This window comes from Condylura cristata, unplaced genomic scaffold (genome assembly GCF_000260355.1).
Source record: "Condylura cristata isolate star-nosed mole 26May11 unplaced genomic scaffold, ConCri1.0 scaffold00017, whole genome shotgun sequence".
Lineage (NCBI taxonomy): Eukaryota > Metazoa > Chordata > Mammalia > Eulipotyphla > Talpidae > Condylura > Condylura cristata.
This window is the reverse complement of record NW_004567118.1, coordinates 31,631,721-31,653,992: the sequence shown is the minus strand read 5'-3', so window position 1 is coordinate 31,653,992 and position 22,272 is coordinate 31,631,721. Positions and strand designations below refer to the sequence as shown.

At 38.4% G+C, this 22,272-nt stretch overlaps 1 protein-coding gene across 2 annotated transcripts in view; it reads right to left on the bottom strand.

Moving 5' to 3' along the window:
• ANKFY1 (ankyrin repeat and FYVE domain containing 1) overlaps nucleotides 1-22,272 on the bottom strand; it is a 70,786-nt gene that overhangs the window by 25,039 nt on the left and 23,475 nt on the right. For both annotated transcript variants that reach the window (XM_004684758.2, XM_012726344.1), the window contains exons 4-10: nucleotides 17,690-17,825; nucleotides 13,300-13,423; nucleotides 12,096-12,245; nucleotides 11,057-11,222; nucleotides 4,964-5,168; nucleotides 3,244-3,312; nucleotides 2,827-3,026 (exon numbers count right to left, since the gene is read on the bottom strand). In XM_004684758.2, the coding sequence (XP_004684815.1) occupies nucleotides 2,827-3,026; nucleotides 3,244-3,312; nucleotides 4,964-5,168; nucleotides 11,057-11,222; nucleotides 12,096-12,245; nucleotides 13,300-13,423; nucleotides 17,690-17,825 (1,050 nt within the window). The remainder of the gene's footprint in view (nucleotides 1-2,826; nucleotides 3,027-3,243; nucleotides 3,313-4,963; nucleotides 5,169-11,056; nucleotides 11,223-12,095; nucleotides 12,246-13,299; nucleotides 13,424-17,689; nucleotides 17,826-22,272) is intronic.

The following is a 22,272-nucleotide window of genomic DNA, read 5'->3' as shown; positions in this document are numbered from 1 at the left end:
ACACTCTTTTTATGTGGACAGAGATGGAGGCTGAGCCTGGGCAGAGCACCGACTTGCTTTGGATGTCAGGAGACACTCAGTTTTCCCTGGGTTTGCCACTTGCCGCTGCCTAGGATCAGAGGTGAGTTATGTCTCCTCAGTGGAGTTGGCTTAAAATAGTCTCTCAGCAGTGGTGCTACTGATGTTATGGCAAAACAATCCTTTGCCATGAGGTATCTGTCCTGTACAGCTGACAAGATTTAGTAGGATGCATGGCTTCTACTTACTACAAGACAGTAGTACCCCAAGCTTGCTATGGCAATCAAAACACAGCTATAATATGTTGTAAATGTTAGGGGTAAAGGTGGTGGGTTTGCCCTGTTTGAATACCATATGTATAAGTGAACATTTGAAGCCAGAAGTTCTGTGACCAGACAATGCCCTTAAATACTTAAGTTTTTATCTCTATGACCTCAATTACTTTTGTCCTTCCCTTAGAAATGTTTCCCTTAAAATTACTCTTTTCTAGATGAAAAATCACACACACACACACACACACACACACACACACACAACACACGCTTTTTCCCCTTGTCCTCTCAAAATGGTTTTAGACATAGAGCAGTGTTTCTCTTATTACAATCCATTTCCTTTTTGGATAAACACAGACTCTCATGTTTGACAGCTAAGCTATTTTGAAAACACAAACCAAATTAAGTATCAGGACTAAAAACAAAACGAAATGGGACAAAGTGCTGTATTGTTTTTATACCATTTTTTTTCCTTTCCCCTCAGAGAAAGTAATTCCTTCCATCCCTATTTGGGAAACTCCAAATGTGAGTCCTATTTCACTTTTATGGTCATTCTACTGTGCACAAGACCTAAATTATATGCCTCTCTCTAAAAGAAAGATAATCTGTAAGTGCTAAAAGAGTATGTGTCTAATGAAAAATGGAAAAAGGAAAAGATAGTAACACTGAACTTGTATTAAAACTTAAAGAATATAAAGAGTGACAGAACAAGAAAAATGGGTGAATTCATAATCACAGTGAAGCTCACAGGTCAAATAATCTAGAAGTAAGTTAATGAGTAAGATTTTAACAGCATAATGAACAAGTTTGACTTAATGGGTCTGAACAAAAAATGCTGCATCCCACAATTAAAAAATGCATTCCTCCAAGTACATGTCAAGCTTTTATAAAAACTGGATCTAGGGCCCTCCCTGGTGGCGCAGTGGGTTAAAGCACAGCACAAAGAAGCTTAAGGCACTTCTGCATGAGTTCGATCCCCGCCTGCCCGGGAGGAGATCCACATGGCGTGGCAGACCTCTCCTGACCCGCCCGCTGCTCCCCTCAGCAGTGGACTTTGTCAATCTGCCTGTTCTGTACCCCACTCTGTCTCTGGTGAATCCTCTCACCCTCCGCATCTCTGGCCTGTACCCCAGCTCTGTATGAATAAATAAATAAATCTTTAAAAAAAAAAAAAAAACTGGATCTAACATTCTAATCCTAAATATCAAAGAATCAAAGAAGCAATCTCTTAAATGCTACTTTATATGTAGTTAAATTATAAACGAGTAAAATTATGGCCAATACCCGATTGTAAATTAAAAACAATTTAATAACAATCTCATTTCCAGAGGCTCTTCAGTTTAAAAACTCTTTTAAGAGTTCTTCCTGGACCTCCTGGTCACTGCCTTTAGGTTTAAAGCCACCTAGGTGGTGACGACTTCCTCTGAAGTGTCTTTTATAGGAAAGGCTTTTTCTAGGCCACTTCCCCTAAAAAGCAGGTGCCTACCTATTACCATAATTCAGTTTATTTGGGACTCCGTCCTTAAAATATTTCGGTATTTTATCTTCAGATAAAGGGAATAATCACGTTAAATAGTGGTTTTCGAAGTATGGTCTATGAATTCCAGGGGAACGTCAGTGAGTTATTTGTCAGTAGCTCCGTGGAATCAAAACTATTTTCAAAATACTAACAGTACTTCATGGTAACCTTCCCACTATGTTGACATTTGAACTGATGGTATGGAGGCATGATGGGTCAACCTGGAGAGTCTTAACACCTTAGTCAAAAAAGAGTCAGTTTCATGCCAGGCAGTTCTTGGTAAGGTATTAAAACTTACTGTCATTACAGCTTAACACTGAGCACAAATACCTTTAAAATTCAGTGCAACAAAATAGGAAGCATGTGCAAAGCCACATTTTCTAAGTAACAAAGCACAACGGTTACTGGAGAAATAGCATGTGTGCCATTGTGTAGGTTGCAAGGTGAACTAGCAGCTTTTTTCAATAAACATCATTTTTATTTGAAAGGAAGGTCAAATAACAAGCTATATTGTAATTCAGATGTGAGTGTGTGATAGACAGCTTCTTGAAGATGAGTAATGTAAGTATGTTTCTTTAAGGAAAACATTATGTTACCCTGTGATAAAAGTGGATGTTGCAAGTGAAACTTAGAAATCTGGAAAACATCTACAAACATAAATTTGACAGCTTTTCAATACTGAAAGGCTTTCTGCTATGGTCAGCTGTGATAGTAACAAAAATAATTTTAAAATAAACGAACATTTGGAAGATTTACAAGGGCATTCTGAGTTTGAAAAGTGTGAATCTCACTGCATTAAGTAAATGGAAGTGTTTTATCTTAAAGAATTTAACTTGGAGTCTACACAATTTTTGAAACATAAAAGTAAAAAAAAATTAGGTATTCCATTGGCAAAATTAAGCACAAAATAATTCTTATAATAGAAGGCCGTTTATTTCTAAATTTTTGTAAAGCACTGACACAGTATTTCAATAACCTGTGGACTTGAGTATTACCTCTCAGGGATTTGTGCTTTACCTGTTACTGAATCAGGTGCGTTCGTGTTGCTGCCACGCTGAATAAGTCTGGCTGCAAAGCTATTTTCATCAAATGAAGTCCCGTTTACCACAGGGAGGTCTTCAAAAGGGTTTACCGATTGGTCAGAAGACACAGTAATGTACTGTACTGCCAGCCACAGAGCAGTGCTGCCCTCATGGTCTTTCAGTTCTAAATCTAATCTGAAACAAGAAGCAGTGTGAATAACAAGTATAATCATCTTCAGACCCCAGCTCTGCCATAAATAGCCTCATTCTTTCTCTTTATACTTTTTGAACAACTATTTTTAAGTTTACTGATTAAAAATTATACCACCAAAAGACATTTTAAACAAGTACTTTTCACTCACAATCCCACCCTCACATCTGCTTTTTCACTTCTCCATTTTTCTCTACGTACTGTTTACACTGCAACAACTGATTGAATACGTATTCATTCCTGGCCATAATGGACAAGTGTAAGGGAGTCCTGTAGGACAAAAAAAGAAATGTCAATTCAGGACAGGCCCAATTCATGCCTACTCACAGCAGAAGCCACTAGACCCCTAGGCAGAAGCATCACCTACAAGAAAGTCTACATTTCTGCAACAGTAGCCTTTTCTACCTGGGCACACAGTTTTCTAAATCCATAACCAAGTAATAAAGAATGAAAATGGATTTGTTCACATTTCAGCATTTGTTTAGTGGCGAAAAGGATTGATAAAGAAATGTAAAATGCTCTCCAGTTAAAAACTCTTTCTTAACGAATGTGTATATATTATTTTTAAAATAACAGTTTCTACAGATACTCATATTTCCCCTGCTTACCCTTCACAATTCTGAAAATAAAATAAATAAATAAATCCAATAAATCTCTGTAAGGCTCACAAACACATGCTAAGTGGCAAGTAGCAGGAACAGATTAAAGCGGCATTTAACTTAACCTGTGTTCACTGGTTTTATCTAGCGCTCAAGAGCCCCACTGCCACTTCAGGCCCCCCACGCAGGCTACTATATTTCTCAGATGCACAGACTAACGACAGTTGAAGTGAACAAATTTTTTAAAAACAGAAGAAGAAGAAAAAAGGATGCAGTTATTTTGGGAAACTAAGGTAATTATCATATGATGTTGAGAGTTCATGAAGCTCCATCGTGTTGAAGTACACTATCTATCATAGTTCTGACAACTTCACAGAACTCTTTTTGAGAGAGCTTTCAAAGGTTTAAAATACTGGGCTGTTATGATCAAAAGTGGCTCCACCTGTTAATGATTTAGGTTATTTAACTCCTCTTTATTACTTCCCATACTATATCCTCCAAACAAGCAATCCTATCTTAGATTCCTAATCAATTATAATTCTCAGTTAAAAATTTCTGGGAAAGGGCAAAAGGAACACAATATCCACTGCCAAATACGCAAAGGGCGGTGCATTGGAAGATGCCAATCTATGCACACTGAATTGTGTTTAAAGTAGGAATATTTACAGGAAGGCAGAATTTGGTCTAATAGAGAACTTTCCAAGAATCAGACTTCACAGAAATAAAAGACTGCCTTGAGGTAGTGTTTCTTCAAATTTCTAAGTAGGGCCCTCCCTGCTGGTACAACGGGTTAGGACACAGAACTGCAAGTTAGCCACAGTCCCTTCAGTGTGAGTTCGATCTCTGGCCCCAGATGTGATCCACATGGCGTGGCAGACCTCTCCTGTCTCGCCTACTGCTCCCCTCAGTAGTGTACTTTGTTGATCTGTCTGTTCTGCTCCCCACTCTGGCTATGGTGAGTCCTCTCACCGCCCCTGCATCTCTGGCTTATACCCCAGTTCTTTATGCATAACATAAATAAATCTTAAAAAAAAAATTTCTAAGTAACTTTAATAAAGGTGCTAGAAGATTTGTTTGGAGCAGTTGGACCAGACAACTACTCTGAAGATGATATAAACTGCTTAAAAATCCAAACACCTCAGTTACCCAACATGGAAATGGTTTTCCCAAATGCCTTTGGCTTTTAGGTAAAACCTTTGCATAACAAATCAGCCTATGACTTAAAAAATCAGACTGAATAATGCCAAACAAAAGGAAATGAAGTCCCTGTCGCTAGTTATGTGCCCCATAAAATAACCTTTGAATAGTGCCTTCCAACTTACCTGCCCTTGCTGTCCTGCATGTTAGGGTTGGCACCAGCCTGCAGGAGGGCCTCTGCAATTTGTGCCATCTCAGACATCACATCTGCTGAGTGTTTCTTTGAACTGTACAATGCCACAAGGTGCAATGGTGTCTCCTGGGCACCCAATGTAGCAGCATTGACAAGGGCCCCATTCTTGATGAGGAAAGTGGAAGAGAAGAGATCTCCTTGAAAAGAAATATAAGAATATGGTCACAGATGGTAACACCCAGGACAAACTATTCTGGCCAATGGTACATCAAAAAGGCACTGGTCAGTAACTGCAGACAAAGAATGAGGGATAAACAAGTGTGTTTGAAGTGGAATTTGTGGTGTTTTTGCAAGTGAAAACTCACTGTTGACATCATGGAGTTATACAATCTAATTCAAAGACTGTTCAATTTCTAGTTACCTGTTGTCTCATCTGTTCTCTCTCCTCAAACACTTCATAACCTAAGAATACAAGGCTTTTAGTCTTCAAAGGTTTCTTCTAGTCAACTCTCAAAAAGGACTACAAGACTCCTCCCAAGCACAATTTCCCTCTCTTGATCAAAGTCTGCACCTAACTCTTACCACACATCTACTATACCTCAATATAATTTCCCGTTCAGAGTTAAGACCATGTCTGATTTATTCATTATCATATCTTTATTTTCTGTCTCATTACAGATAAACAACAGATTTAGTAACATCTAGAACAAGGCTTACTTCAGGAATTTAGAATGGGATATTTGAAAAAATGTATCTGTACATGCTACTATTTACCAGAAATTCACATGGTAATTCAATTGTTAAAAAAAGAAAAACTGGGCCCTCCCTGCTGGTGCAACAGGTTAAAGTGCAGCACTGCAAGCAAGGTACAGCTGCTTCAGCGCAAGTTCGGTCCTCTGCCCAGGAGGGAGCAGTTGCTTCTATCAGTGGCCTCCAGGTGGCACCAATTAGTTCATGCCAGGAAGCTAAATCAAACTGAGGTCACATGTGCAACTTGGTAAGTGGCTAGCGTGTAGATCCAAGTTATCCTGGCAGCTCATGTAGGATTTAAAGGTACTTCTATAGATCTGTTCTCCATTTCATCAAGGTCTAGAGGAAAAAATTTCTTACAAGTTACATCCTTCCTCAATTGGAAAATTCCCAGCTGATGATTTTTCTTTTTCTTATATAATTACTTTTAAAAAGCAGTTTACTTTTATATCTTGCAATGTCATAGCATCTTCAAATATACTTCTAATTTGAACATCTAGAATTAGGCTTACTTCAGGAATTATCTACATTCCTATACTCGTTTAATCTCTGTATATGGGTTTCACCTGGTCCTCAGCAGAATTTCAATGCTTTGAACTCTACTCTATGTACTTCCTTCCCAAAGAAACATCTTGCTAAAAGATGCGAGTTCTTGAAATGAAATGGCTAGGCAACCACAGACCCCTCAGATGCTGATTGGCCCACATCTGATTTACTTTTGTATTCACTTCTGTCTATTTTTTTTTAAAGACTGCTTTATTTATTTATGCAAAGAACTGGGGTGTCCGCCAGATGGGTGTACCATGGGGTGTAAAAGGATTCACCAGAGACAGAGTGGGGAGTAAAACAGGCAGATCTGCTGAAATACACGGCTAACGGGAGCAGCAGGTAAGAAAGAAGGGTCTGCTGCACCTGTGAGTTAGCTCTCTCATCAGGATTGAACTCAGGTGGTTGAAACTTAACCCTTACATCACCAGGAAGGCCCTCACCACTGTCTTAATTAAACAGACACCATAGGCTGAGGTTACCTTTTTACAGAAAGGTTCTAATTTCAGTTAATTATGACTTTAGGTGACTTAAGACTTTTCTAGTCTCTTGTGAGATATTTCATCCTTCTACCCCCAATTATTCCTTGGGGAAAGGCAAGAGGAAGAATGGCGCAATCATTACCAGCACCATGTGCAAAGAACCAAAACTTGAATTTCTTTACAATTAAAATGAGCTCTGGGGCCCTCCCTGCTGGCACAGAGGGTTGAAGCACAGCACTGGGAGGCTAGACCACTTCCACATAAGTTCTATCCCGCCTGCCCCAGGGGTGACCCACATGATGCGGCAGACCTCTCCTGGCCCGCCCGCTGCTCCCCTCAGCAGTGTACTTCGATGATCTGCCTGTTCTTCCCACTCTCTCTGGTGAGTCCTCTTACCACCCCTGTACCCCTGGCCTGTACCCCAGTTCTGTATGCACAAATAAATCAATCCTAAAAAAAAAAAAAAAAAAAAAAAAGCTCTGTAAGTCACAATTAACATGCATAACAGGGGTCTAGGCTGGGTCAGGCCTTTGCGATCTCTAGACATGGTGGGATTCTCAGTCGGGTTCTAAACAGTGGTATGAAAAAAAACCAACTGTGATACAGCATAAGAAAGAATATGCAAAAGTAATACACTCACAACAGAATAAAATACCCTAGAGAAGCCCACAATCTGGAAATGGAAAAGGAATTTTATAATTATTAGGGCAAAATGCAAAGTCTGATACATAATGCATTTTCATGACTGTTAAGTTTAACATGCATTCCAAATTAAGAGATAAAAAGACAATAAGGCTAAAATAATTTAAAAATGCATGATATACATGTGGAAACTAAACTGGGCAATAATGATACAGAAATAATAGTACAGGAAAACCTATTAATGGTTGCATTCAACAGAAGAGCTAATAATTTTCTTAATATCTAAAGCCCTTTTAAAATTACAACTTTTAATTAGATTTATTTTACTAAGTTATGTATAAACACATATACTCTGTTATACAAAGTTATTAAGAATTATTAGATATTGAAAACTGCTATTTTACACTAAAAGAAAGTCAACCCAGTATACATGATCTAGAGGAAAAATAATTGGTATCAAAAGAAAAGAACATGGACTCCCTGGTGGCACAAAGGGGTAAGTCACAGCATACTGAAGCAATCACAGCAGCACTAGTTCAATCCCCAGCCAGGGAGCTGACCTTCATAGCACAGCAGACCTCTCCTGTCTTGTCCGCTGCTCCCCCCAGCAGTGTATTATAGTAGATCCACCTGTTCTGCTCCCCACTCTGGCCTACAGCCCAGCTCTTGTATGAATAAATATTTTTTTTAAAAAAGAAAAATCCTCATGTAATTTTCCCTTAAATGCATCTTCCTGACAAAAGCTTTATTCAAACCACCATCAATAACATCCATTAATTAACACAAATTATCTCATGCTGCTCCAGTTGGTGGTATCATTTGCAAATTTACTATAATTAGACAGAAGCATCTAATTTAAGAACCCACTGATTGAGGTAATTAAGAAAAGAAAAACAAGTGCTCTCTTTAGTGGCACAACAGGGTAAAGCTCAGTACTACGAGCTAGCCACAGCCTCTTCAACACCAATTCCATCCCTAGCCAGGGATGTGACCCACATGGCGCGGCAGACCTCTCCTGACCTGCCTGCTGCTCCCCTCACCAGTGTACTTCGTCGATCTACCTGTTCTGTTCCCCACTGTCTCTGGGTGAATCCTCTCACCACCCCTGTACTACTAGGCTATTCCCCAGTTCTGTATGCATAAATAAAATAAAGCTTAATAAAAAAAACAAAAAACAAGAACTAGATTTTTATAAAAGCAGGGGTTCACCTTCTTGCCCAGATTCAGATATTCAGAGGAGCTGACACCCCTATGGCCATAAAACACACCTCCTGTGGATTTGCTCATATATACTGATTGCCTACTTTACTGGTATACCCAGTTCCTAGGATGATCACTATTTGTTTACCAAGATTCTGACTGTCTAGATCCAGACCTCTATCTAATATATTAAAGATCTTCACTTCTATTATAAGTAAGTTTAATTGTTGTTGGGAATGACTAAAGATTTACTCACAAGGAATTAGGGCGGTAAAGGCCTTGCATCCAAGGACTGATAAGGTGGTAATAAACTGACCTTGCATCTGGGACGGGACTAGCTGAAGGGGCCTCACATTAAGGACACAGCGATGAGTCACCCCCTTTGGAGTCTGAGTTTAGAATCTATATGAGACCCTTCCCCCTTATTGAGGGGGCAGTAGCTGTGGACCCCACTCTAGGGGCTCCATCTCAGCTGCTGTCCTGGAGCCCCCTTACTGAGGGGGCAGCAGCTGCGGACCCCACTCTAGTGGCTCCATCTCAGCTGCAGTCCCTGGGAGCAATAAACTCTGCTTGCTCAGCCTTTCTGCCTCAAGCCTTCCTTTCTTGCGGCCGGTCACAGAACTTGGCATCAGACTCATGGCGTCCGTCCCTCCTCTCCGCCTTTTCCTTTCAGTTGTTAAAATTTAAATATGTTACTCAATTTAATCATTTGGTCAGGTCAACAGATTGACAGTTTATGTCGGAGAAGGAAAAGTGACAACACATCTTAGAGAAATCTAAGACCCTAACTAGAGGATCTCATAGTGTTAAGTATGCTACTTTATTTCTCATTCTCATAACAACCAGTAAAGTAGAAACGATTTCCACTCTATGGAGGAGGAGACTTGGAGTAATTAGGTAACTTGCCAAGGGTTGCAGAGTAAGTGGGTGAGCCAGGATTAAGCCCCAGCAGATTCAAGCTCCCATGCCAGTGCTCTGCCCACTACCTCATGCTACATTCTCCAAAGTTAGCAACAATTAAGTTTATCAGATCCACACTGTGATCCATAAGTTTGCAGGCATCTGATAAGCTCAGAGTGGAAGATTGAACTGTTTGGAAATAAGCATGAAAAATGCAAAAAAAGTTCTGGGCAATTCTTGTAACTAAGCAATCACCAAAATATTTAATAACTTGTCAAAGATGTTTATTCATCAAATGCAAGAATTTAACTCCCTAGGAAGAAGGAAACATAATTCTAAATTGTTTTTTTTTTTTTAGTAACAAGTGATTATTTCCAAAATAAACACCGCAGACCCTAAACAGTACGGGAAAGAATAATTCCCTACTTGGTGGAAACTTTCCCTACTGAACATACACCCAAGAGCTAAGAACCCAGCGGCTTTGCACAGTGCAAAGTGGTGCTTGGGAAAAATGCATCTGCTATTGACACTGACATACTCTAAGGATTTCCTACCCAATGATGAACAAAATTTTCCTCTCCATCAGCCAACAAGCTGATAACTCTAACACATGGCTCAGTAGGATATCTATATTAAAACCTTTGCCCAAAAAGGACAAATCCACAGCTATAAAAGAATCACATTTGAAATAACTACAACTAACCAAGTAAGAGCAACCCTCTAAATGGCAAAAGTGAACAGAGACAATAATAATGCTTAATTGAGTGTAAATATAATAATTAAGATGTGAGGAACTCAGTATATCCACATATAAACAACAAAGTAGTCATAGCCAAGTACTTCAATTGAGTCATCTATCCCTTTATAAAACTCAGTCTTTGACATTTCTGAAAGATTTCATTCCAGACTAGAGCTCTACCTCCATATAGATTTTCATGGTCAAAGTGATTACTGCAAAGCAGAATCAGGCAGGATCCATTTGGGACTTAAATATTAATAAGGCCATGGGAAAAAAAGAAGACATACTTTCCCCCTTGCTTGAAAAGTTAATTCATTAATATAAAAATGTCTTAATTCTATCACATGTTCTTCCTACCATTGGTGACAGTAGCTATAATTTCAAGTAACTGTCTTAGAACAAAATGGAATGTATAGCTTTGCCATGAGAACTATATGCGGACTCCTCCAAGTCTGAGGAAACAATGGTGATTTGATACTTTCCCTCTCTTACTACTGTACAATATCTGCAGAAAGTCATATTGCTTAAGCAAACACATCAATCACTTAAAAGAAAAAGATACTTATTTTAAAAGTACCTTCTTTCTATTTTCTTCTTGGGCTCTGCGGACTCTATGAAGAGTCTACTGACATGGTGTGGGCAATAACTTTTCAGTTTCTGCTCTGACCTACTGGTCACAAATTTTCAATTTTACAGCCCATAAGTACAGACTCAAGAAGCCTCTGAGAATGTCTGGAACAGGGTCAGGGTCAGAGAGTCCTTAAAAATTACCTGGGCAAAAGTAAAACTGACTGCAAAGAAAAATATAAGATATACTTCATCCTACCTCTCTGGATTCCTTTATGTAACAAGCTCCAGCCATTCTTGTCTGCCATGTCTACATCAGCTCTGTGACTAACCAATGTGGAGGCAATACTCTCTAGTCGTCGTGAAAGGGCTAGATCTAAAGCAAGATCTCCATTATGATCCACTTCATTCAGCTTCCCAGGGAGCTGCACAAATAAGTTTGTAAATTAGCACCCAGCATATAGAAAATACAATGCATTTTAATCTTTCCCACATTGACTCTTAAATATCATCACCTCTTAAACAGATGACAAATTTTAATGTTCTAACACTGTTCACCATTTTCAACTGAATGGTCAAAGTTCCCTCAGGCCTCTTCAGGGCATATGCTTTCAGGAAGCACAGATGTAACAAAAGCAGAGCAGAAAACACGGTGGGAGACAACGCCAGGAGCAAAGGGAAAGTGCTCTTGGAACATCAGAGCCAGAGCAGAGGTTCAGAGGGTCTGAGGGGAAATAGCTACCATTATCATGAAAAGCCATGGCTTAACTACCTTATTTCTCCTAGCAATAAAATATCTCCCTCACATATGGGACACCAAGGATATAACAGACTACACTCCTGTGTGTTAGAGCAACTATATTTCTCCTTAAGGCAGTGTGGTAGGTAAAGTAACAGCCCCCAAAGAGGTCCATCTTGATTTTAGAGTGGTGTTGCCTATATCAACTACAAAACTGTAAGATAAGAAATTTTGTTTGTTTGAAGTCACAAAGTTTGTGACAATTTTTTACAACAGCAAAGGAAATCTAAAACAGATTCTGGTCCCTAGAAGTTGGGTACTGCTATAACAACCACCTAAACAATGTAGAAGTGGCTTTGGAATGGGGCAAATGGGCAGAGGCAAAGCAGTCTGAGAAACATGACAGAAAAAGCCCAGAAGCCTTGAACAAACTGTCAGTAGAAAAATGTACAAATAAAGACTGCCAATGATGGTTCAGAAGGAAGTGAAGAGTGTTAGAAAAGTAAGCAAGGTGTAGCTTTGGGGGAAGATATGAAAAATGGAAAAACAGTGACAGTACCTGTGAATCCATTTCAATTAGATAAAGGAAGACCACATCTTCTCTCTCCACTTTGATAGCTTTATGCAGTGGGTACTCAGTCTTAGATTTGATCATCTTATATAACAACTGAGCACTCATGCTGCTGAAGTCCTCCTTTCGTAAATCATCCTAAGGATGAAACAAAGTGAAAGGCAAAACAAATTCAACATACAGTAACAACAATGGGGATTTACCAAACACTTACAATGTGTCAGGTCATACTTCAATGGATTTAACATTTCCCAACTCATTTAGTCCTCCAAAGCCCTGTAAAGGAGATACTATATGATGATGAAAAAAGTGTAATATGACATAAAATAACTTGGCCAAGAGGTCTATCTCCTTCCCCTGTGTTCTTAACCAGAGACCACTGTGCCTTCAGTGAGAAAGTTAACACACAAGCAAAACCGACACCCAGCAAGGTCATCCCATACTCTATGAGGAGCATTCACATGAGGTTAGAATCTTGCCCCTCACCCTACAAAATGACAAGTACAGCCTACAGTTCAACTGGGTCACTGTTAGTCTTGACTACTGCAGTTCTCTTTATTTATTTTTACCTATTTTAAAAGGTTACCATTCTTTATGAATGTTTCAACTCTTTAAAATTGTTTTAAAAGTCAGCTCTTCTATGATTTTCTATCACTCTATTGCAGAAACTTATTTATAAAACAGGATTCATCATAATTTTTTTAAAAATGCAAAAATACAACATAAGGAAATGTTGTATAACATTTATAACATAAAAAAATACAAAAACTATTTTTTATGAAGAAAACTACCTCTAAAGGGCGAATCTAAATTTAGCGACAGTCTCTTTACTGGTGGAGAAAGCAAGGGAAGCCATGGTGGTGTTGCCAAGTACTGCGGAATCACTGGCCTTATAGCAGCACCAGGTCCCATGGCTTAGCCAGAGCTTCTGCCAGTGGAGGGTGCATCTTTATTCCATGTCTGTTTCTTGACCTGAGCTACTTTTTCCTCCACTCAGCAATCATAAAACTATGGAACTTTCAAAGCCAGAAAGAATCTCACAAATCTGTAGCAAACTGCTAGCCTTCAGTTTTATAATATCAGGTAAGTAGGGGCCAGAGAGGAAAACTGGCATGACGAAGCAGGTCCCAAGCTCAGGTGTTCTGACTGCCAGTGAAGGTTTTTTGCTAACAACCCTCAACCTCTGACTCACCCAATGACTTGCAATAATTTCTGCACAGTAGTTCATCAGTGTGCTGGCATTCAGTTCCTCTGCAGTCTGATAGAAACGAATACAGTTCCTGACATTCACCAGAGACATCACACTCTTCTCACATCTACAATAGAATATTAATGAACAGTATTATTAGGATAAATAAATCTAAATGAATAAGCCAAATCAGTAATCAGTGTACTGGCTGGCTATGTCCAATAACAGTAAATAAGGTTAAATAAAGTAATTATGAGCAAATTATAACTGAGCTCCCACATTTTAAAAGTACTGGAATTTCATTATGATATTATATTGCTCATCTGGGTCAGAATCAAAATAACATGTTAATAAGCATAATCCTCCTAACTGCTTTAAAAGGAAGTGCATGAAACTTATTGATCATATACATAGGCAACTGGTAAAATCAAATGCACATGGATCAAATTCAGTCCTTCAGTATTTACCTCTATGGGACACATTTCTGGTTCCCACAGCAAGCAGCAGGGCTCAGAAATAACTTCAAATATGAGGTTCTATGCGCCAACAAATTAACCTCTGTGTCTTCCCAAAAGAACTATATATAAATTATAACTAAACAAAGTTATCTAACAAAAGCCTACTTTAAAAAATTATCATATATATTTGAATCAGTGGGGGAGACGACTGTCTTGTGGTCCTTCCACATTCCTACAAATCAAGTCCACCTCCTAGGGCAGAAGTATGGTGTCAGGGATATTCCATAACATACCCACATCATTGCTTCTTCTGGCCCATGGCCCCCACAGAAAAGGGGGAAATGTAGAATGTAGTAATTAGAGCAAAAGTGAGGTAAGAACTGAATTACAATTAACTGGATTTTTTACTTGAGTAGAGGCCAAATTACTTGAGTTGTCTGTGCCCTGTTTCCTTCCTCTGTAAAATAATAATGCTCAAGGTAAGAGGTCTGGAGGATCTGTTTATTTTTCAGGATAAAGTACAACTATATATACTTTTCATAACAGAAGATACATTAAAATGTAAGTTTTAAAGTTTGAGGTCCTGCTATCCCTCCCCTTCTCTAAGGCCTAAACTTCCCTCACTAAGGGGCAAGCATGAAGGACACAAGCATTCAAGGACACGTATTTAATACTTAAATATGGATGTGTTCCAGTGCTATTATTAAGAAAACTGATCAGGGCCTCCCTGATGGCGCAGGAGTTAAAGTCTCAGCTCTATCAAGCTATCACCAGCCACTGCAGTATGAGTTCGATCCCTGACAAGGAAACTGAACCACATGGCACAGCAGACTTCCCCACAACAGTAAATTTCAGTAGATTGCCCGTTCTCCTCATTGTCTGCGGTGAATTCTCTCAGCCACACCGCCCCCCCAACTTCTTGCCTTGACCCCAGTTCTTGTATGAATAAAAAAAATAAATAACTGATTGGCTAACAGATAATGCCTATTTTAAGCAGGGAGCTTTAGGTAACAGAAGTGGAAAAGAGCCATGGGAAGACTGGGGGAGAAAGATGAATCATGAGAAAGACCTGGGAAGAATGAGAAACATTCAAAACCTCACAATGAGACTTTAGGCTAAACAGAAGGAAGACTAATCACAGAGCCATTTCTCCATCTAGTGGTAAATATAGGCACCTATTTTATTCCAAGGTCTATACTTAAGTGCTTTGGTTTTGTTTTTTTTTTTAATTAAAGATTTATTTATTTGTTCATACAGAACTGGGGTACAAGCCAGAGGCTCAGGGGCGGTGAGAGGCTTCACCAGAGACAGAGAGAGTGGGGAGCAGAACAGGCAGATCGATGAAGAACACTGCAGAGGGGAGCAGCGGGCGGGTCAGGAGAGGTCTGCCACACCATGTGGTCGCCTCCGAGGCAGGCAGGAATCGAACTCATAGGGAAGTGGCTTTAGCTTCGCAGTGCTGTGCTTTAACCCACTGGCCACCAGGGAGGGCCTAAGTGCTTTGTTTTTAAGAAACACAGCTGGCTCAGTGTAAAGGAGCATCTCCCCAGGGAACTTTTAAATAACTCAATAATTGAGTTATCTTAATAAGAAGTCAGAACTTGAATATCTTTGATCCTGTACCACCAGTGTTCCCACACTCATACCATACCACCGTTTGACTGAGTCATTCTGACTGTGACTAAATCCTCTTCTATATATATGAAGTTTACACCTTTCACAATGACAAATATCCATCTGCTTGTCATGCTAATATTTTAGCACAAGCTCTTAAAAGTATTGATTCACACTTGTATAACACTTTACAAAGCACATTTACAGACAAAAGCTGAGGGTCTGAAAATTCCATTCTCCTCCTTTCTATTGGCATACAATATTTCATCTACTATCTCAATTATGTTTCTTGATGATTTGTTATAAGGAAGAATCTCATCACTAAACTTTGGGCTCCCCAAAGTGCATTTACTATTTGGATAATCTATAAATATAACTGACATGATTTACACAAGTGAAGAACATGTAATCTTATTTTCAAACTCAGATTCTCACTTCATATCTTCTCTTTGAAAAATAGCAAAGAGTCCAAAACTGTTACAGACATCAAAAAATTTTTAAATTTAAAGTTCAAAATAAACACATGTGGGCATTCTACAAACTCCTGTCTAGTTTTAGTTATCAATTCCATGTGTATGAATATGAGACAGAAAAACTAGTCAAAGGATAAACAACAAAAGGTTAATACTGGTTGAGTTACAATGGCTAAGTGTTTTTTCTTTATTTCACCCTGTATTTCTAAATACCATACACTATATGGTAAAAATTATTATTTCGCTACTTAACTCTTTTTTTTTTTTTTTAAAGAGAATTTCCCTGTTAATACCAAAAACTTCCTTTTCACAACTGGTAGAGAGCATTACCAAATCATCAAATGTGAGCAATGCCTGCAGCCTATTTAATGAAACATGTTTGTATCAGACCTGTTCACTTTTTATTGCAAATTATAACTTCTACAGCCAGCAGTGGGCACTGTACAACCTTTTCAATGCCAACATTTGAATCCACTCCTGCATCTGTCTCTTCTGTCCCAGCTCTCAACAAAGCAATGACAAGTAACAACTTAATGGCCCAACCAACACACAAAATAGAGCGTCCGGTAATGCTGTAGTTATACAGCCTAATCAGTCAATAAACAACCATATTTTAATTAAGAAATCCATTATACAGATTATAATCATCTAAAGTACTCCGATCCCAAGGCATTTTTATTAAAACAATTTAATTTACAAGCAAATCTGAAAAGGTCAATGGTAGAAAACAAGCTCAGGCAATCTGAAAGAAAAAACAAAAAGATAAATTACACTCTATCTAATTAAAATATTCTTATTTCACGCTCAAATGGTTCAAAAAAAAAAAAAAACAAAAACTCACCCAAACAAAAAATGAAAGAGCAAAAAGTACTTAGCTTTGCTGACTTAATACCACATATGCCTACAAACTTTAGATTGATTTGTTTTCGTGACTGGATAGGGATTAAAATGTGCTCAAACCCAAATTGATTATAGATAGAGAGAAGTAACATGTACAAAGACTGACATGGGGCTTATAGTGAACCACCCCATGGTAAATATCAGCCTCACAGTAAAAACAGAGCACGCAGCTCTGGGTAGTAGCAAGTCTCTCTTGGCAACACAGCAACAGGTAGAGTACCTCTTGAAGGCTGAAACCAACCCTTCACTCACCCATGAGAATACAAAAAAATCATTGATGTGAAAACACATTCCATCCATGTCCACCAAGCTGACTAGCAAGGGCTACATCTCTAACAGAAAGCAAAGAACATTTTGCCTGATATCATTTGATGACAATTTTTTTTCTACTCTTCTAAAGACCAACTTGAGAAAGCAACAGAAAATGCAATATATAAAGCATAGCAGGACATCTCCTTGGGAAACTAGACAGCAATAACTTAAATAAAATGAGAGCTCAGAAACATCAGCTATGAACTTACTGAAGCATATACTTGTGCTTTAATTTAGGCACTAATGTGTTTCCAACGAAGAGAATCTGACCAAAGACTTCCTCTAAGTAGATACATCAGAAAGTAGAATAAAATGTCAAAGGAAATAGTAAAAGGGAAAGTTTAGGGTTTCAACACCAGACTACATTATTTAATATTCAGTTTATCAAGTCACACAATTGTATATAAGATAATAAACAAATAAAAGAAAAAAGGATACCTAAAATTGTCAGCAAAATTTAGCTTACAGGATAATGCAAAATAAGGGAGATTAAATACTCTCCCTACTATCACCTTTAAAAGAACACCTTGCAAAAGTTATTTACATTAGCAGAAGAAGCTGTTTTCCCAGAGCTTGGCATAATTAAAGCTCAGCCACCACCATCTGAGGTGCTTGAATATATCTGCTGTGACTTGCCTCTCCCTAAGGAGCTGTAGTTGAAACCGATTAGCTAGTTTCATCAACTCAGTCAGGAACACATCATCTTCTCTGAACTCCAGCTCATCAGTATAGATCCAGCGAAGCATTGTCATTGTCACCTCGGGGTTAGCATCTGTTTAAAGAAAGAGCAGAGAAACTAAAAACAAAGTACTGGTGCCTTTCTGAAGATTCCTAAATTTGAGATTAAGAAAATTATGGTAGAACCACTCAAAGAAACATCAGTCATTTAAAATCGTGGTTAAGCTGTCTGAGTGGCACTGATTCCAGAAAAAATGTATTAAGTTTTACAATGGTAGTAGGCAGGAAAATGAACCTACTAAAGACAGAAGTCTAATAAACTGGAGGAACATATTTTAGCTATATGATAAATTCACATTGTAATGGAGAGCTCTTACAAATGAAAAAGAAAATATGGGACACTCAAAGGGTATTTCACAAAAAAAAATATAAGTGACCAATTAACCTTCCCAGTATAAATGTAAACTAAAATATTTTTGATCTTTCAGACTAGCAAAGACTCTTCAAAGTGTATAATTTCAAAGAGTACAGCAATTACACATGTAAGTTAGCCTAAGAAAACAACTGGAAAAATATAGAGAAATATATACTAAGAATGTCAATACAGTATATTTTTCATTATATTTTTTATTTTTTTACATCATTTTTCATTTTGTGCATTTTTTCATCTCAATTGAAATCCCCATGGGCTTCCCACCACCAATTCACCTGTGTGCCATCACCACAGTCCAGTGCACTCTTCCCATCCCAGTTCCGAACCCATTCCCCCTCCCACCCCCATAAAATGTCTCCAGTTTATAGTTGTTTACTGTTTTCATTTTTACTCTATTACATTTGGTTGTCTCTCCCCTCCCCCAACCCCCATCCCTTATGCTCCTGCTATGAGTGAAATCACCTGGTATTTTTCTTTTTCTTTCTGGCTTATTTCACTAAGCATGGTCCCTTCCAGCTCCATTCATGTTGCTGCAAAAGGCATGAATTTCTTTTTTCATTGCTGAGTAATAGTCCACTGTGTATATGTACCACATCATTTTAATCCAGTCTTCTATTTTTGGGCATTTAGGTTGATTGTAAATTTAGATCTTCATTGTAAAAAGAGCAGCAATAAACATGGGGGTGCAGGTGTCCTTTTTAATCAGTGTTTTTGTGTCCTTTGGGTATATACCTAGGAGTGGGATTACTGGGTCATATGGAAGCTCTATTTTCAACCTTTTGAGAAACCTCCAAATAGCTTTCCATAGTGGTTGTATCAGCTTACATTCCCACCAGCAGTGTAGGAGAATTCCTTTTTCTTCACATCCTTGCTAACACTCGTTGTTGCTAGTTGTTTTAATATGTGCCGTTCTCACTGGTGTGAGATGGTGATTTTAATTTGCATTTCCCTTATTACAAATGATGTTGATTGAACATTTTTTCATATGCCTGCTAGCCATCTGCATTTCTTCTTTGATAATGTGTCTTTGTAGCTCTTCTGCCCTTTTTTGATGGGGTTGTTCACTTTACTTTTGTCAAGTTTAATCGGCTCTATTAATGATCAGTCCTTTGTCATTAATATTGTGTACAAATATTTTCTCCTAATTAGTGGGGTGTCTCTTTGTTTTGTGTAGTGTCTCTCTTGCTGTACAGAGCTCTTTAACTTGATGTAGTCCCAACTGTTTATCCTTTCCTTCACTATGCTTGCTTTGGGCGATGTATCTTTAAAGGTATTATTGAGGTGTGACATGCAGCGCTTCGCCTACCTTTTCCTCTAGATATTTTATGGTTTTGGGCCTTATGTCTAGTTCTTTAATCCATTTTGAGTTGGTTTTTATGCCTGGTGTGAGGTAGTAGCCTAGCTTTATTTTTTTGCATGTAGCAGTCCAGTTTTCCCAGCACCATTTGCTGAACAAACTTTCTTTGTTCCATTGCATATTCTTTGCTCCTTTGTCAAAATTTAGCTGCCCATAAACCTGGGGGTTTATATCTGGCTTTTCTATTTGAATCCATTGGCTTGTATGTCTGTCCTTGTTCCAGTACCAGGCAGTTTGATTATTATGACTTTATAGTATAGCTTGAAGTCTGAGATTGTGATACTTCTGGTCTCTTTTGTTTTAGTCAGGAGAGGTTTGGCTACTCGGGATTTTTTGTGGTTCCATATAAATCTCATCAATATTTGTTCTTACAGCACTTTTTAATAATGAAAAACTGGAACTAAAATCTTAAGAATCCAGTAACAGAAAACTAATTACAGTATCTACACATACTGGAAAATTCTGCATCATTTAAAATTGCTTCTATCTCTATTAAATATAAAAAGATACAGCAGGCAAAAGAAAGATTTTTGGGGGGCCCTCCCTGGTGGTGCAGTGGGTTAAAGCACAGCACTAAAAAGCTAAAGCCACTTAAGCATGAGTTCAATCCCTACCCCAGATGTGACCCATATGGCGCGGCAGACCTCTCCTGACCCGTCCACTGCTCCCCTCAGCAGTGTACTTCATTAATCTGCCTGTTCTGCTCCCCACTCTGTCTCTGATGAATCCTCTCACCACCCCTGCACCTCTGACCTGTACCCCAGTTCTGTATGCATAAATAAATCTTTAAAAAAAAAAGGTTTTTTAAAGTAGGCTAACAGTACACATATCATACAACTCATTCTGTTAGATATATTTGTGTATATGTATATGTGTATATTTATATATATGTGTACATTCATACATATACCCTCTCTCCCATCCAAGTACTAACAGGGTTTGACTCAGCTTAGTATCTGAGACCAGATGAGACTGGGAACACTCAGGGCAGTGTAACAGTGAACAGTGAGTTCAACAGACTGTCAAGTCTATTTCTATCTACCTATCTATCGATTAGAAGAATATGAAAATGTCAACCCTGATGGAAAGCATGAATAATTTTTCTTCTCTGATTTTTGTAATGTCATTGTTTTGCAACCATGCCAGGCCAGGTAGGTTTACCGTTAGTTCTAGCAATCTGAAGGTGAATTTTGGAGATCTTGGTAATTTATGAAGGTTTTAATGGTAAGCAGGGTAAACATGTCAGCAGGGAAATAGCAAGTAGACCCCCCTGCAAATCTCTATAAGCTCATTCCTCTGGTGTTCTCTCATAGTCTCTTCCTCTCGTAGCTGTCACTTGTCCTCTCGTAGCCACTCCACAGTAGCGGTCTCTGAGTAATGCCTCCTTTATATCCTTGACCTCTAGGCTCAGGTGTACACATTCACACATGTGCACACCCCTCATGCTCAGGTGTCCCTAGTTAGGAATACGTGCCCCACACCCACACACCTTCCACATTTTAACAAAATCAAGGCTGCAGGTGATAGCCAGAGGCCAATGACAAAGAAGCCTGATCAACTTCATTTACCCTACAGTAATGAATATGTATTAAAAGGAATGTGTATGAAAAAAAGAAGAAATGGATACTATCCTTTAAAAGTTATTAGGGAGCAGGTGATAATGATTGCCTAAAACAAGGCTAATGAGAGAAAGATGGTAACTTTATTGAGCACCTGTAATATATTATATATCTACATAAGTATGTGATCTCATTTAATTTAGGGGTTTAACCTCCTTGGTTTAATATGAAGAAATGGGTCCATTGCTAATAAATAAAAAGTCACTGGCATCTAATGCAATGGCAAATCTACTGATTTGCCATTTGAACAAACCCAATTATTTATGGTAGATATTTTAGATAACTATATGAGAATTGGAGGATACTGAGAACTGATAATCTTCCGAAAGTTGGAGCTGTTGATAGCAGTTCTGTGACTATATTTACTCACACTTTGATAAAGCTTTAGGAGGTGATGGCATCTTCTCCGTAGTAAGTAATAAAGAGGGAAAGAAAAGGATGCTAATTTTTTTAATATAATAGTTTATTTCTACATCATTTTGTGCCTTTTCCCATCTCAGTTGTAATCCCCGTGGGCTTCCCATCACCAATCACCCGTGTGCCATCACCATAGTCCTGTGCACTCCAATCCCAAACCTGTTTTTTTTTTTATCCCATCCCCCACTCCACCCACCCCTGTAAAATGTCTCTGGCATATAGTTGTTCATTATTATTTTTTTTCTCCTGGCCCTTTATGCTCCTGCTATGAGTGAAACCATCCAATATTTTTCTTTTTCTTTCTGGCTTATTTCACTAAGCGTGATCAAAGGGTGCTAATGTTTATTTTGAATTGTATGCCAGACTTTCAAGCAAATTTAATTTTTGTAATGATGCCGTCAAACTGAAGCTCAGAGTGGTTAAGTTCCAGGTCACTTGCACAATTTTTTAAAGTTAAAGGCTCTACAGCAACTTGGAGAAATGCTTGAGAAGAAAATCATAGCATAAAATATATAATTTCAACTGTAGTCAACTCTTGATTAATCAGAATAAGGAACACCATAGTCACAGGATCACTTAAAATCATGGTCTCAAGGTAGGCCTGAGGTAGCAAAATCAGCATCATTGGGAACTTGTTAGAAATTCTAATTCTCAGGTCCATCCCAGATGTGCTGAATCAGAAACCTGGGAATGAGGCCCAAAATGTTTTTTAACA